The sequence below is a fragment of the Neophocaena asiaeorientalis genome, unplaced genomic scaffold (genome assembly GCF_003031525.2).
Source record: "Neophocaena asiaeorientalis asiaeorientalis breed wild unplaced genomic scaffold, Neophocaena_asiaeorientalis_V1.1 scaffold235, whole genome shotgun sequence".
NCBI lineage: Eukaryota > Metazoa > Chordata > Mammalia > Artiodactyla > Phocoenidae > Neophocaena > Neophocaena asiaeorientalis.
In genome coordinates, this window is record NW_020173206.1 from 874,898 (window position 1) to 888,065 (window position 13,168).

General features: G+C 41.3%; 1 protein-coding gene across 1 annotated transcript in view; it reads right to left on the bottom strand.

The window, feature by feature from the left end:
- CUNH5orf15 (chromosome unknown C5orf15 homolog) overlaps nucleotides 1-10,474 on the bottom strand; it is a 13,086-nt gene extending 2,612 nt beyond the window's left edge. The window contains exons 1-2 of the mRNA XM_024744977.1: nucleotides 10,330-10,474; nucleotides 932-1,455 (exon numbers count right to left, since the gene is read on the bottom strand). Coding sequence (XP_024600745.1) covers nucleotides 932-1,455; nucleotides 10,330-10,456 — 651 coding nt within the window. The 5' untranslated portion in view covers nucleotides 10,457-10,474. The remainder of the gene's footprint in view (nucleotides 1-931; nucleotides 1,456-10,329) is intronic.
- Between the last annotated feature and the right edge of the window lie 2,694 nt (nucleotides 10,475-13,168).

The window sequence follows — 13,168 nt, forward strand, 5'->3', positions numbered from 1 at the left end:
ACAGAAAAAAAAAAAAAAAAAAAAAAAAAAAAAAGGACATTGTGCTTGATCTCCCTTTGAATGTTTAAAAAGCTTAACTATTTAGCTCTGGGACTACACAGTGCCCAGATGAACCTTCACACTAAATTATCCATCCAGTCCTATTTATGCCTCCTCTGCCTCATGTAGTCCAACACACCAATTCCAGTATAGCAGTGTTCATCACAATATTATTTCTGAACCAAAAACTGAAAACCATCTAAATACTCAGCAGGAAAATAGCCAAATAAATTATGTAGCTATTAAATCATGTTTTTAAAGAATATTAATGATATGAAAAATGCTCATGATTTGTTAGGTAAAAGGGAAGATACAAAACTCTATATGAAATAATCAAATTCATTTAAAAGTTAACATACACATATATGTCTGAACTATACACACATTTACAGACCAGAAATATACCAAAATGTTAATAATGCTCAGCTTTGGGTAGTAGCTTATATTTTCTTTTCTACACTTTTCTGTGTCCCTAAAAAAGACATGTAATACTTTAACAACCAGGGGAAAAAGTTATCAAAATGTCATAAAGTTCAGTGCTTAATAAATTAGAAGTCTTAAATTAACAATCTCTCTCCACAAGCACTCCCAGTGAAGTAGCAATGCTAAGTTAAGATACAAAACCTTTTTTTAAAAAAATCACTGGGCTATGGTTTTGCTCAATAAAAATATTTTGGCTTCTTTTTTCAGAAGCACATGTAGTAAAGCATTCTGTTTTTCATTTGTTAAAATACACCACAAACTTATAAACTGATATGAGACATCTTGATATTTTACCATCAACAGAAACCTGACCAAAAAAGAAAAAACCCTGAATCAGCAGAAGTATTAATAAGAAATATGACTGAGATTATAGAGGGCAACTAGAGGGGGTGAAAAATCCCAAACTTACCTTCCTTTTGTTGTGATATGTAATATAAACAACAGCAATACAAAAAGCAAAAATAATAAGATGGAAAAAGAAATGGCTATCTTCCTCTTCTATATTTGAGGGTGGGGTCTTAAAAGGTCTCACTGACTGTTCAATTTCCATATAGCTCCTGTTTTCTTCCAAGGCCTCATTGGACTCATCGTCCCGGGGGCTGGTAGTCCAGTCGTAGTCTGGTTCTCCATAATCTCCATTGTCCAGAGTGTCTTTGGCAGTGGACGGAGAACTATTCAGTGTAAGAAGATCCTCCTCCTCTATGCTAGGATCTTCATTGTTATCAGCTTCCTCTTGGGACAGAGAAGTAGTAGGCGAGGGATGAGGGGACAGAGATGCCACTCCACTTTTTTCTGTACTAGTTGTGCGAGGGAGAGTGGCATTGATTTGGGAAACAAGTTTGGTTTGGTTTTCATTTGTTAAAGCATCCACATTTGGAGTAGAAACATGTGACTTGAGTGCAGTCTGGCTCGGCGAATCAGCCTGTGATAGAGCTAAAATAAGTAAATAAAGAATATTAAACTGAAATCTTCAAATTTATCTCCACCAAGCTAGAAGCACATATACCTAAATTTTCCACTAAGCTAGGATCAGCCACCTGTCTTTCTGTTCTGGGGTTGGGGTAGAGTCTGGGTACTGAAGTCAAACCTCTGTGAAATGAAAACAGAGGGTACAAGCTCTGTGTGAACTTTGCCACTGTGACCTAAAGTCAAACCCCTCTCTATTCTTTCTTTTCTTTTTCTTACAGTGGCAGGCTATGTAATGCAGTAGGTCTCTTATGCTGTTTAAGTTGTTACTATCTGGCAAGGCAATTGTTATCTGATGAATATTTCATTTTTTACTTCAATTTATTTCATTTTAACTTTTTCATTTCATTTTAAATTCAATGCCCAAAATTGAGATATACATGTAATGCTGTCAGCAATTATACTGTATTTTCCTAGTCCGTTCACCCTTCTACTCCCTTAGCAGACCATTCACATTTCCTCTGTCCTCAAACTTCTAACACCTTCTCTGTTGTCCTCATTTTTAAAGGCTAACATCACTTCCTAACTTCTCTGAGAAAAATGAAGCCATCAGAAGAGAACTTCCATGTACTACCAGAACTCTAGGCTCATAAGTCCAGCTGCCTACCTGATATCTCCTCTTAGACGTCTGTCATTCAAATTAACATGTTCAAAATGAATTCTGACTCTGGCTTCCAGGAAGATGGAGTAGATGTATTTTTTCCTATTCTTCCCACTAAAAACAAATTAAAACCCTGCATATTACATATAAAATAACATAAGATGACTCTGAAAAGTGGAAAGAATAAGGCAGAGTGGTTAGAGACCTGAGGACATGAGAAACAACCCAGTGGTGACTTTTCTGGATTTTCTTTTTACCTCACATATTCCAGACTTGAGCTGAAGAGCCCAGCAACCTGGAAACACCACGGGTGTGGACAAAAAGGGCCACCCAAAAAGCCTGCTCTCTTTTGCCAGGAGATCAGGAGAGAGGCAGCCTAGCAAGAAAGAAAACTTTTAGACAGTGACTGCTCTACTCCAAGCAAACAACACAGAAAAAACTGTGGCTCCACTCACACCTACACCAGCAAAGATCGAATGGGGAGCCTAGACTTCCACCCTCAGCAAGCTGTAATGAGGGGCCCCTTCCCCTCCACAACAGGATGATGTCAGAGGAGGCCTAGTGAACAGTCAAGACTTTAACCATGGTCTAGCAGTAATGAGGCCACCCCCAACAATATGTCAGTGCAGACCATGAGGGGAGCCAAAACTCCCACCCCTGCCCAGAACTAACAGGACCACCACCACCCTTCAGGTGCCAACACAGATCAAGTGGAGACCCTAGATTTCTAGCTCTACCTGCCAGTAATGTGCACCAATCCCCACCTCCCCTGCCAGAGCAATGTCATAAAAAGCCAACTAAAAGAGAAAGTTTCAGACCAGAGTCTTAACAACACAAAGTACCACAATTTACCCCATACAAAATACATAATTTGAATAGCCCTTTAACTATTAAGGAAACTGAATTTTTAATTTTAAAACTCCCCAAAATCAAATCTCCTGGCCCAGATGGTTTCACTGGAGAATTCTACCAAATGTTTAATGAAGAATTAACACCAATTCTACACAATCTCTTCTAGAGACTTGCAGAGGAGGGAACACTTCACAATTCATGTTTTGAAGCTAATATTATTATCCTGATACCAAAACCAAAGCCACTACAGAAAAAGAAAATTATAGACTGATATCTTTCATGAACAGAAATGCAAAAATCCTTAACAAAATATTAGCAAATAGAAATCAACTTTAGGACTTCCCTAGTGGCGCAGTGGTTAAGAATCCACCTACCAATGCGGGGGACATGGGTTGGAGCCCTGGCCCAGGAAGACCCCACATGCCGCGGAGCAACTAAGCCCGTGTGCCACAACTACTGAGCCCGCGTGCCTAGAGCCCATGCTCCGCAACAAGAGAAGCCACCACAACGAGAAGCCCACGCACCGCAACTAGAGAAAGCCCGTGTGCAACAACAAAGACCCAACACAGCCGAAAATAAAGAAATGAATAAATATTTTTTAAAAAGAAATCAACTTTAATATAAGTTCTCTGGTGGCCTAGTGGTTAGGGTTTTCGCTGCCGTGGCCCAAGTTCAATCCGTGGATGGGTAACTGAGATCCCACAAGCCACGCAGTGCAGCCAAAAAAAAAAAAAAAGAAAGAAATCTGCAATATATAAAAAGAATGATACTCCATGATCACTAAGGTTTATTCCATGGATGCAAGACTGGCTCAATACTCAAAAATCAAAGTAATCCACCATTTTAACAAGCTAAACGAACCTCAGCCTAAGTCTCACACCTTTTACAAAAATTAACTAAAAATGTATCACAAATTTAAATGTAAAACTACACAGATTTTTTAAAGAAGACTTAGGACAAAATCTTCAGAATCTAGGACTAGACAACAAATTCTTTGACCTGATACCAAAAATACATAAAAGGAAAAATTCATAAATTGAATTCCATCAAATTTTTTTTAATTTATTTATTTAATTTATTTATCTTTGGCTGCTTTGGGTCTTCGTTGCTGCACATGGGCTTTCTCTAGTTGCAGCAAGTGGGGGCTACTCTTCATTGTGGTAGAGTAGGGCTTCTCATTGCGGGCTTCTCATTGCGGTGGTTTCTCCTGTTGTGGAGCACGGGCTCTAGGCACACGGGCTTCAGTAGTTGTGGCACGCAGGCTCAGTAGCTGTGGCTCGCAGGCTCTAGAGCACAGGCTCAGTAGTTGTGGCACACGGGCTTACTTGCTCCGTGGCATGTGGGGTCTTCCCAGACCAGGGCTCGAACCCGTGTCCCCTGCATTGGCAGGCAGATTCGTAACCACTGCGCCACCAGGGAAGCCCAATTCCATCGAAACTTAAAAACTTTTTTCAGTGAAAGACCTTCCTGTGAGGATGAAAAGGCAAGCTACAAAGTGGGAGAAATATTTGTAAGCCCCATACCCAACGAAGGCCTAGTATCTAGAATACATAAAGTGAAAAAGCAAACAATCCAATTAGAACATGGGCAAAAGACATAAAGAGACATTTCACCAAAAAGAACATACAGATGGCAAATAAGCACATGAAAAGATGTTAACCATTAGGGAAATGCAAATTAAAACCTCAGTGAGAGGGCTTCCCTAGTGGCACAGTGGTTACGAATCTGTGGTCACAGAATCCGCCTGCCAGTGCAGGGGACACGGGTTCGAGCCCTGGCCCGGGAAGATCCCACATGCCGTGGAGCAACTAAGCCCGTGTGCCACAACTACTGAGCCTGAGCTCTAGAGCCCACAAGCCACAACTACTGAGCCCACATGCCACAACTACTGAAGCCTGTGCACCTACAGCCTGTGCTCCACAACAAGAGAAGCCACGACAATGAGAAGCCCGTGCACCTCAACAAAGAGTAGCCCCCGCTCACCCCAACTAGAGAAAGCCCGCACACAGCAACAAAGACCCAACACAGCCAATAATTAATTAATTTTTTTAAAAAAACCTCAATGAGATATCACTGCACACCTATCAGAATGGCTAAGATAAAAAATAATGACAATGCCAAATGTCGGCAAGGATGCAGAGAAACAAGATCACTCATATGTTGCTGCTGGTAATGTAAAATAGGACGACCATTCCAGAAAACAGCTTGGCAGTTTCTTAAAAAACTAAATGTGCAACTACCATGTGACCCAGCAGTTACAGTCCTGGGCATTTATCCCAGAGAAATGAAAACATGTTCACATAAAAATCTGTACATAAATGTTTATAGCAGCCTTATTCATAATAGCCAAAAACTGGAAACAACCCAGATGTCCTTCAATGGATGAATGGTTAAACAAAGTGTAGTACATCCATACCATGGAATATTACTCAGCAATTAAAAGGAACAAACTATAGACAAATGAAACAACTTAGAAGAATCTCCTGAGAATTATGCTAGGTGAAAAAAGCCAATCCCAAAAAGTTACATACCATATGATCCCATGTATCATATTCACAAAATGATAAAATTATAGAAATAAAAAAGATTAGTGGTTGCCAGGATTTCAGGAGGGAGTAGGGATAGGAAGAAAGTGAGGGTAACTATAAAAGAGCAACAGGAAAGATCCTTATGGTGATGGAAATGCTCTGTATCTTGATTGTATCGATATCAGTATCCTGGTTGTGATATTATACTACAGTTCTGCAGGATGTTATCACTGGGAAAAACTGGGTAAAGGGTACACAGAATTTCTGTATTTTATTTCTTACAACTGCAAGTGAATCTACAATTATTTCAGAATGAAAAGGTTAAAGAAATGTATTTTTTCTTCCCACTCCAAAAAGAAAAAACAAAGAAACAAAAACAAAAACTTGTTCTATCTATAGTCTCCCTCTCAGTTAATGGCAACTCCATTTTTCTGTTACTCAAGCCAAAAGGCTTGGAGTCATTATTTTAACACCCCACATCCAATCTGTTTCTCTGCCTTCAAAATTTATGCAGAATTTAAAGAGTTTTCACCCCTCCATTGCTACTGCCTAGTCCAAGCCACCACAATCTCCCCTGGATTATTATGGTAAGCCTTCTAAATGATCTGTATGCTTCTCCCTTAACCCCTAGTGTCCACTCTCAACATAACAGCCAGAGTCATCCTGTAAAAACTTAAGTTAAAATGATGTTACTCCTCTGCTTAAAACCATCTAGTAGCTCTCCATTTCCCTCAAGAGTGAAATTCAAAGTCTTTATAATAGCCTCTAAGATCCTATATGATCTGGTCCCCATTATCTCAATGCTGTTATCTCCTACTAATCTTCCTAACTATTCTATCCCCACTGCCTACTTAACAGATAGCAGGCATTCAATAAATATTTATTGAAAATGCTCAACTCTCACCACAAATCCTACACTGCTTCCCAAGTAGCGTTTCTGCACCTACCACACGCTCTGAAAAGCCTTTCTCATAGTTCTCAGCCAGGTAAGACTCCGCCACTCTTCTAAGGATATCTCCAACATCACCCTATTTGTTGCTGTAACTCCAATACCTAGCACCAAGTAGGAGCAGAATTAATAAATATTGTTCAAGGAGTAAAAAATCTGGAAGTTGGGACCTCCCTAGCAGTCAGTGGTTAAGACTTGGCGCTTCCACTGCAGAGGTCAAGGGTTCGATCCCTAGTTGGGGAACTAAGATCCCACATGCCACAAAACACAGCCAAAAAGCAAAAAACACGTGGACGTTATATACAAGAAAACAAACTAGGACTTCATCTGAAACATTTGATGTAAATTAGATCAACCTGCCACTCCTTCAAATGAAAGAGGTTGATCCAGTCAGCTATAAAGAGTATTCAGAACAAAGTGATAACTCTGACTTTATGGATTTGTTTGCGTTTATATATATATATATATATATATAAACTTTAGACTTATACATATTGATATATGTTCCATTTCTACCCTTTCCTATTTGATATTACCTCTCTAGTTAAAACTTAACACTTTAAAAATTAAAATTTTTTAATTTAATTCTCTCCTACTGGTACCTTTTTAAAAACTGCCTTAAAATAAACTATATCAATATTTCTCGAACAAGAATGCAGAAGACCCTGAGAATTCATTCACACACTGAATTCTGGGAAACAATGCCTTAAAAATTAAATACACATTAAATAAATTTAGGCAACATCTAGGAGCAATATGATGGTCAATGTAGAAAGCAGGCACTTTTGAAATGGCATGGCAAGACTAGGTCAGACGGTGAGCATCCAGTGATCCAAAATAACACTTACATTAACTTCTTTAAACTTTACCAAAACAAAAGCATCTGTAAAAAGTCTTACAGATTGCCAAGAATATACCCAAGCACTGAAATTTTAAGAAACCTAATATGGAACAAGTTTAAATAAATCTGATATGGAAACTTTCTAACTTCCTATGCTTACTTGAAGTTTGGAATGCAATATATTCTAGCTAGACTTTAATTTTCTTATTACAAGAGTAATTACTTTGAAATCACTTTACCATAAGGCACGCTTACAAAAAACATTTATATTACCCAAAGCTTTACACATGCTACACTGTACTACAATGGAGCTGTTTCCCTATTAAAAGCATACATGTTAGTTTTCATTTAAGTTATTTTCAATAGGGAATAATCTGAATTTAAAATTGATATATACAAAAACTTAATAAAAGAAAACCATTCCCTGAAATGTCCTAGTATAGTTGGAGCAATGTTTATGGGGCCTTAACAAATAAAAAAAGACAAGAGGACACCTTAATACTCCACACTCACCCTGCTTACCCACACATCAGAAAATTTTCAACCACCTCTTAAGAGAAAAAGTTGTTTTTGAAACTACAGTTACCAGCTACATATTCCCCAAACTGTATATCTTAAGCACTCCAGCAAGAAATATAAATGCTTAAATGTCAGTTTTTTCTTAGATGATTAAATGACCAAAACAACCATGCTACTTAGGAACTTTAGGAACAGGAGTATCTGCATCAACCAGAGAAATCCTCATTATATTTTATTAACGATGAAAGGGCCTTGGGAAAATGGGCCACAGTCCTTTCCCACAGAGTTACAAACACTTCTGGGAGGGTGGTCCAGGTGCCCTGCCCTCACCGCTGCTGGGGAAACCCAAGTAAGTAACCACAGCACTGTAGTACAGGAATGTATGGCTAGACAGCCCCTGTTAGCAAATAAGTGAACACTATCCCATTTATACTGTTTTTCATCTGAACTCAAACAAGATTTAGGCAGAAAAAGAAGGATCATGTCTTGGTCTGAAATAAAAAAGGGACTACTAAACAAGATACTGCTTAATCATTATAAATTCTTATTAGTGGATTTGTTCCCCCTAAGTCAGGCCCTGGTCTACAGGTTTCCTCTTTTCTCAATAAAGCCTTCAATATCTTGATTCACAATGTAACATTTCTAAGAAAAGGAATACTTAATCGTGCAGCACTATTTACAATAGCCAAGATATGGAAACAACCTAAGTGCCCATGGATCAATGAATGGATAAAGAAGTTGTGGTACACATACACAGTGGATTATCATTCAGCCACAAAAGAGAATGGAATCTTGCCATTTGCAACAACATGGATGGATCTTGAGGGCATTATGCTACGTGAAATACGTCAGTCAGAGAAAGACAGATATATGGTTTCATTTACATGTGGAATCTAAAAAACAAAACAAAACAAATAAAAACAAATTAAAAAGCTAAACTCATAAATACAGAGAACAGAATGGTGGTTGGCGGGGACGGGGGCAGGGTGGAGGTGAAGGGAATCAAAAGGTACAAACTTCCACTTATAAAATAAATAAGTCATGGGGATGCAATGTACAGCACAGTGACTATAGTTAATAATACTGTACTGCATGTCTGAAAGTTGCTAAGAGAGTAAATCTGACAAGTTCTCATTATAAGAAAAAAATGTTAACTATGTGTGGTGATGGATGGTAACTAGACTTAGTGTGCGATCACAGTGTATACAAACATCAAATCATTACGCTATACACCTGAAACTAATATGTCAATTATACCTCAATAAAAAATAAATACTTAAATCCTACAGATCCATTGAAATGAAGCAGGGTTGTCTGGTTAACCCAGGACACAGAGAAGGGGGACCATGTTTACAAAGAATCTCCCTTGTCCCAGAACTCCTCTTCTCCTCCCAAGCCCCTCAGGAGTCCAACGCCCCAGCATTCTGGCTCTTTACCAAGCCCCGGAACCTCCCAGTCCTCACAGACGCACCAATACTCAAAGATAGCTCTTTTCCTTTCACTTTCGCTCTCCGAATTATTCCATCGGCTCGGTCCGGTCAGTGCCCCTACCCACCTTCGTCTTTACCGCTGATCTCACCCGTTCTGGAAAGCCCCCGCCTTCCCTTGGCCCAGCTAAACCCCTGGGCACCCGCACCTGACCTTGGGACTCTCTCTAGACACCACACCTCTTACTCTCGGCTGTCTCCTCAGCACCTGTCCCCTCTGTGCTCTCTTCTAGACCCTCCTAACTCCCATCTCTGTAAAGAAAAAAAAAGAAAAAAAAACGTTGCATGCCATTCCAGTTCTACAAGAATCAAGCTATTAGCCACTGCAGTTGCCCACCTACAGTGGATCTGAGGGGAACTAAGGATGGAGAAAAACTGGATGAAGTATTCTGTTTTGGACACACGGGTCCTAGACAGGTAAGATGCATACCTAAGGAAGAATTTCAATAACCCCAGATTCTTGCGTCTTCCCATACAAAGTACTAAAATTATGATCTTCAGATGTCTGTTCTTTATGATGAGCAGTAATCTTTTGATGTTTGACTACATGTTTTTTTCCCAGCAAAAAATTCATCCATTAACCTGGCTCCTGCCTCACCTCTTCGAACAATTTCTCAGAACTGAGAAACTGGCTCCCCCCGCTACAGCCTTTAGTAAGACACTGAATAAACTCACAGTTCTTACAGTTGTGCGTTTTTGTTTGTAATCGACACCTCCAAGGAATCTTGGAGACCGCATCACCGCCATTCTCTGTGGCAACCCATTCTTCAAGACTCTCTAGACACCACCACCACTCCTCCCTCCCCGCCCATCTACACGCTCGCTGCCTGGGTCCCTGCAGCTCTCAACCTCACTTCTCAGGCCTCTTGGAGACCCCACCTCCATAGACCCCTTCCGACAGCCTACTCTCCCTCTTCGGGGCTGTAGAGACCCTGCCCCTCTAGACATCGCCACCTGCTCCGGACACTCGGAAGCGCCCGTTCCCTGGTCGGGCCCGTCTTGGCGTTCCGCGCCCGGGCCCTCCCCGTCTTCCCGCGACCTCCCTACCGCCACGCCCCATTTACCACTGGACGCAAGCAGAAGCGCCAAGACCAGCGGCAGCGCCAGCCCTCCGGGGACCTGGATGGCCGGCCTGGGCCGCAGTTTCGCTTGCTGGGCGCTCCTCATCCTCCTCAGGGTGGCGGCGGCCATAACGGTCTCGGCTGCGAGCCTGCGCGGTTGCTAGGCTCTACGTCATGACGTCAGACACTGCGTATGGCATCGCGGCCGTAGGCGTTTACGTCCCAACGTGATGACGTATCAGCCTGGAGTGGGGTTCTGGGAGCCGGAAATGAGGGAGAGTGTTAGCGGGAATTGGGGCAAAGGGAAGCACCAGAAACTCGGCTGCAAGCTAAGGATGTATTGTGTAAGGTGTGAAGAGAGTCAGAACGAGCCCCTTCTTCCCACGTGATGAGCTAGTATCAGCTAATAACTTTTAGAACATTTTTAGAAGGAATATCCATCTGTGTAATAGACTGATCCCAAAAGAGAAGTAACTGCCCTCCCTCTCCCAAAGGCAAAGGGGGACCTCACTGCTGGCGCAGTGGTTAAGAATCCGCCTGCCAATATATAGGGTACACGGGTTCGAGCCCTGGTCCAGGAAGTATCCCGCATGCCGCGGAGCAACTAAACCCTTGTGCCACAGCCACTGAGCCTGCGTTCTAGAGCCCATGAGCCACAAATACTGAAGCCCACGCGCAGGGAGCCTGTGCTCCACAAGAGAAGCCACCGCAGTGAGAATCCTGAGCACCACAACGGAGCATAGCCCCTGCTCGCTGCAACTAGAGAAGGCCCGTGCGCAGTAGCAAAGACCCAATGCAACCAAAAATGAGAAAAGGCAAAGGAAATAAATGTTGAGTGGGTGGTGGAATTTTAGGTTAAGTGTTCTATTTTTAACATTTCCCCATAATCATTTATTACTTCAACTAATACTTAGTACCTCTCCATATTTCAATATACAGCACTGAACAAAACACTTTTGTGGAATTTATTTTTCTGTGAGGGAGACTATAGTGTTTAAATACATACTATATACAATGGTAAAGGTATTATGGAGGAAAAGCAGGGAAGTGGGCTAGGAAAGAGGTGTGCAAACAGCTTCCACATTTCCTACAATAAGCTTCTTTTAAATGTTGTTAACTTAAACCCCCCAGAATATGAAAATGCAAATTTAGAAACTTCCAGGAAGTTCCCTTAGGGCCCTAGCCACAATCCTTTGGTCTGTGTGTTCTGTGAATATTTTCTTAATGTCTATAGGCTTCAGCTCGTAAAATTACATTTGATTGATTTGCAGGAAAATCAGCATGGCATGAAGCAAGACATTTATTTTACCCCACAGCTTCACCACTCTGGTCTCCATGATTTCCTCAGAGGATTGATGCTATCCCCCAGAGACAGTTGAGCTGCCTCTTTGAAGAGAGAAAAGCCTGTGTTTTCCTCAATCTGGTTTCCCTTAACATTTTATCTGGCACTAGTAACCGCTCAAAAACACAAACTCTGTGTTGTTAAGAAAACTAAGAGGTCATTCATCTATTCATTTCCTTAAGCCCACCACAAGCCCAGATAGACTGAATGGTGCACTTATTGCAAAACTTCCAGGGTAGCCAGGGTACAAAGTCTTCCCAAGTTCCCCTGGAGCCTTCCCTCTGTGAGTACAGAAACCTTCACTCAGTTTAACGAATAAGCCTCTCAGTTCTAGCTTCTGCATGTTGGGAGATTCAGACTTAATCAGGCCTTTTTCCTGTAATAAACACACCTTCAATCCTCTCTTCTTTGTCCACTTTGTTCCTTTGGCCCCATACCAGATTATTTCAATTCTCTTACTGGTGAGATATCATGAACTCAAGGCATTTTGCACAATACTCTGACATGCAACAACCAGAAAATACGTAAATGGGAGGAAAATATTCCCTCAGAGGGCCCTTTGTACATTTCAAAATACCAGAAATGCACCTGGCTTCTGACTGGATGTACCCAACAACCATTATGGACCAAAATCTCTGGACACATTTAATAAAGTGAACTTTGAAATAGCTGCGGGTCCTTATGAACCTGATGAAGACAGTCTAACAAATACTGAGGCCAGCAGGTTTGGGGTGACCAGTTACACAAAATACTGGAAGTAAATCTGATACCTGTTGGGAATTGTCACTTCCAAACATCCATAAAAAGGAATTCTGCCTAAAAATACTTATCATTGAATAGAAAAAACTATCTAGGGCTTCCCTGGTGGCGCAGTGGTGGAGAATCTGCCTGCCAATGCAGGGGACACGGGTTCGTGCCCCGATCCAGGAAGATCCCACATGCCACGGAGCGGCTGGGCCCGTGAGCCATGGCCGCTGAGCCTGCGCGTCCGGAGCCTGTGCTCCGCAACGGGAGAGGCCACAACAGTGAGAGGCCCCCGTACCGCAAAAAAAAAAAAAAAAAAAAAAGTCTACATTTGATGAAGCTGGATAATGTATATGCAGAGTTGTTACTATTCTATTGATACTTCGTAAACATTTGAAATCTGTGTTATTTTTTTTAATATATACGGCAGAATTCTGAAACCATATCCAATGACCCATGCCTTTATATGATGCCCTGCCCTTGAGTGTGGGAGGTATCTGTGAATATGATGGGATATCACTCCTGTGATTAGGTTATGATGTGTGGACAGTTGACTTTAATGGGAGATTATCCTCAGTGGACCTGACCTAATCAGGTGAGCCCTTAAAAGGACAGGAATGCTTATAAAATAAATGTTATAGGGATGTAATGTACAGCATGGTGACCATAATTAATTGTACTGCATCATATATTTGAAAGTTGCAAAGAGAGTAGATCTTAAAAGTTCTTATCCCAGGCTTCCCTGGTGGCGCAGTG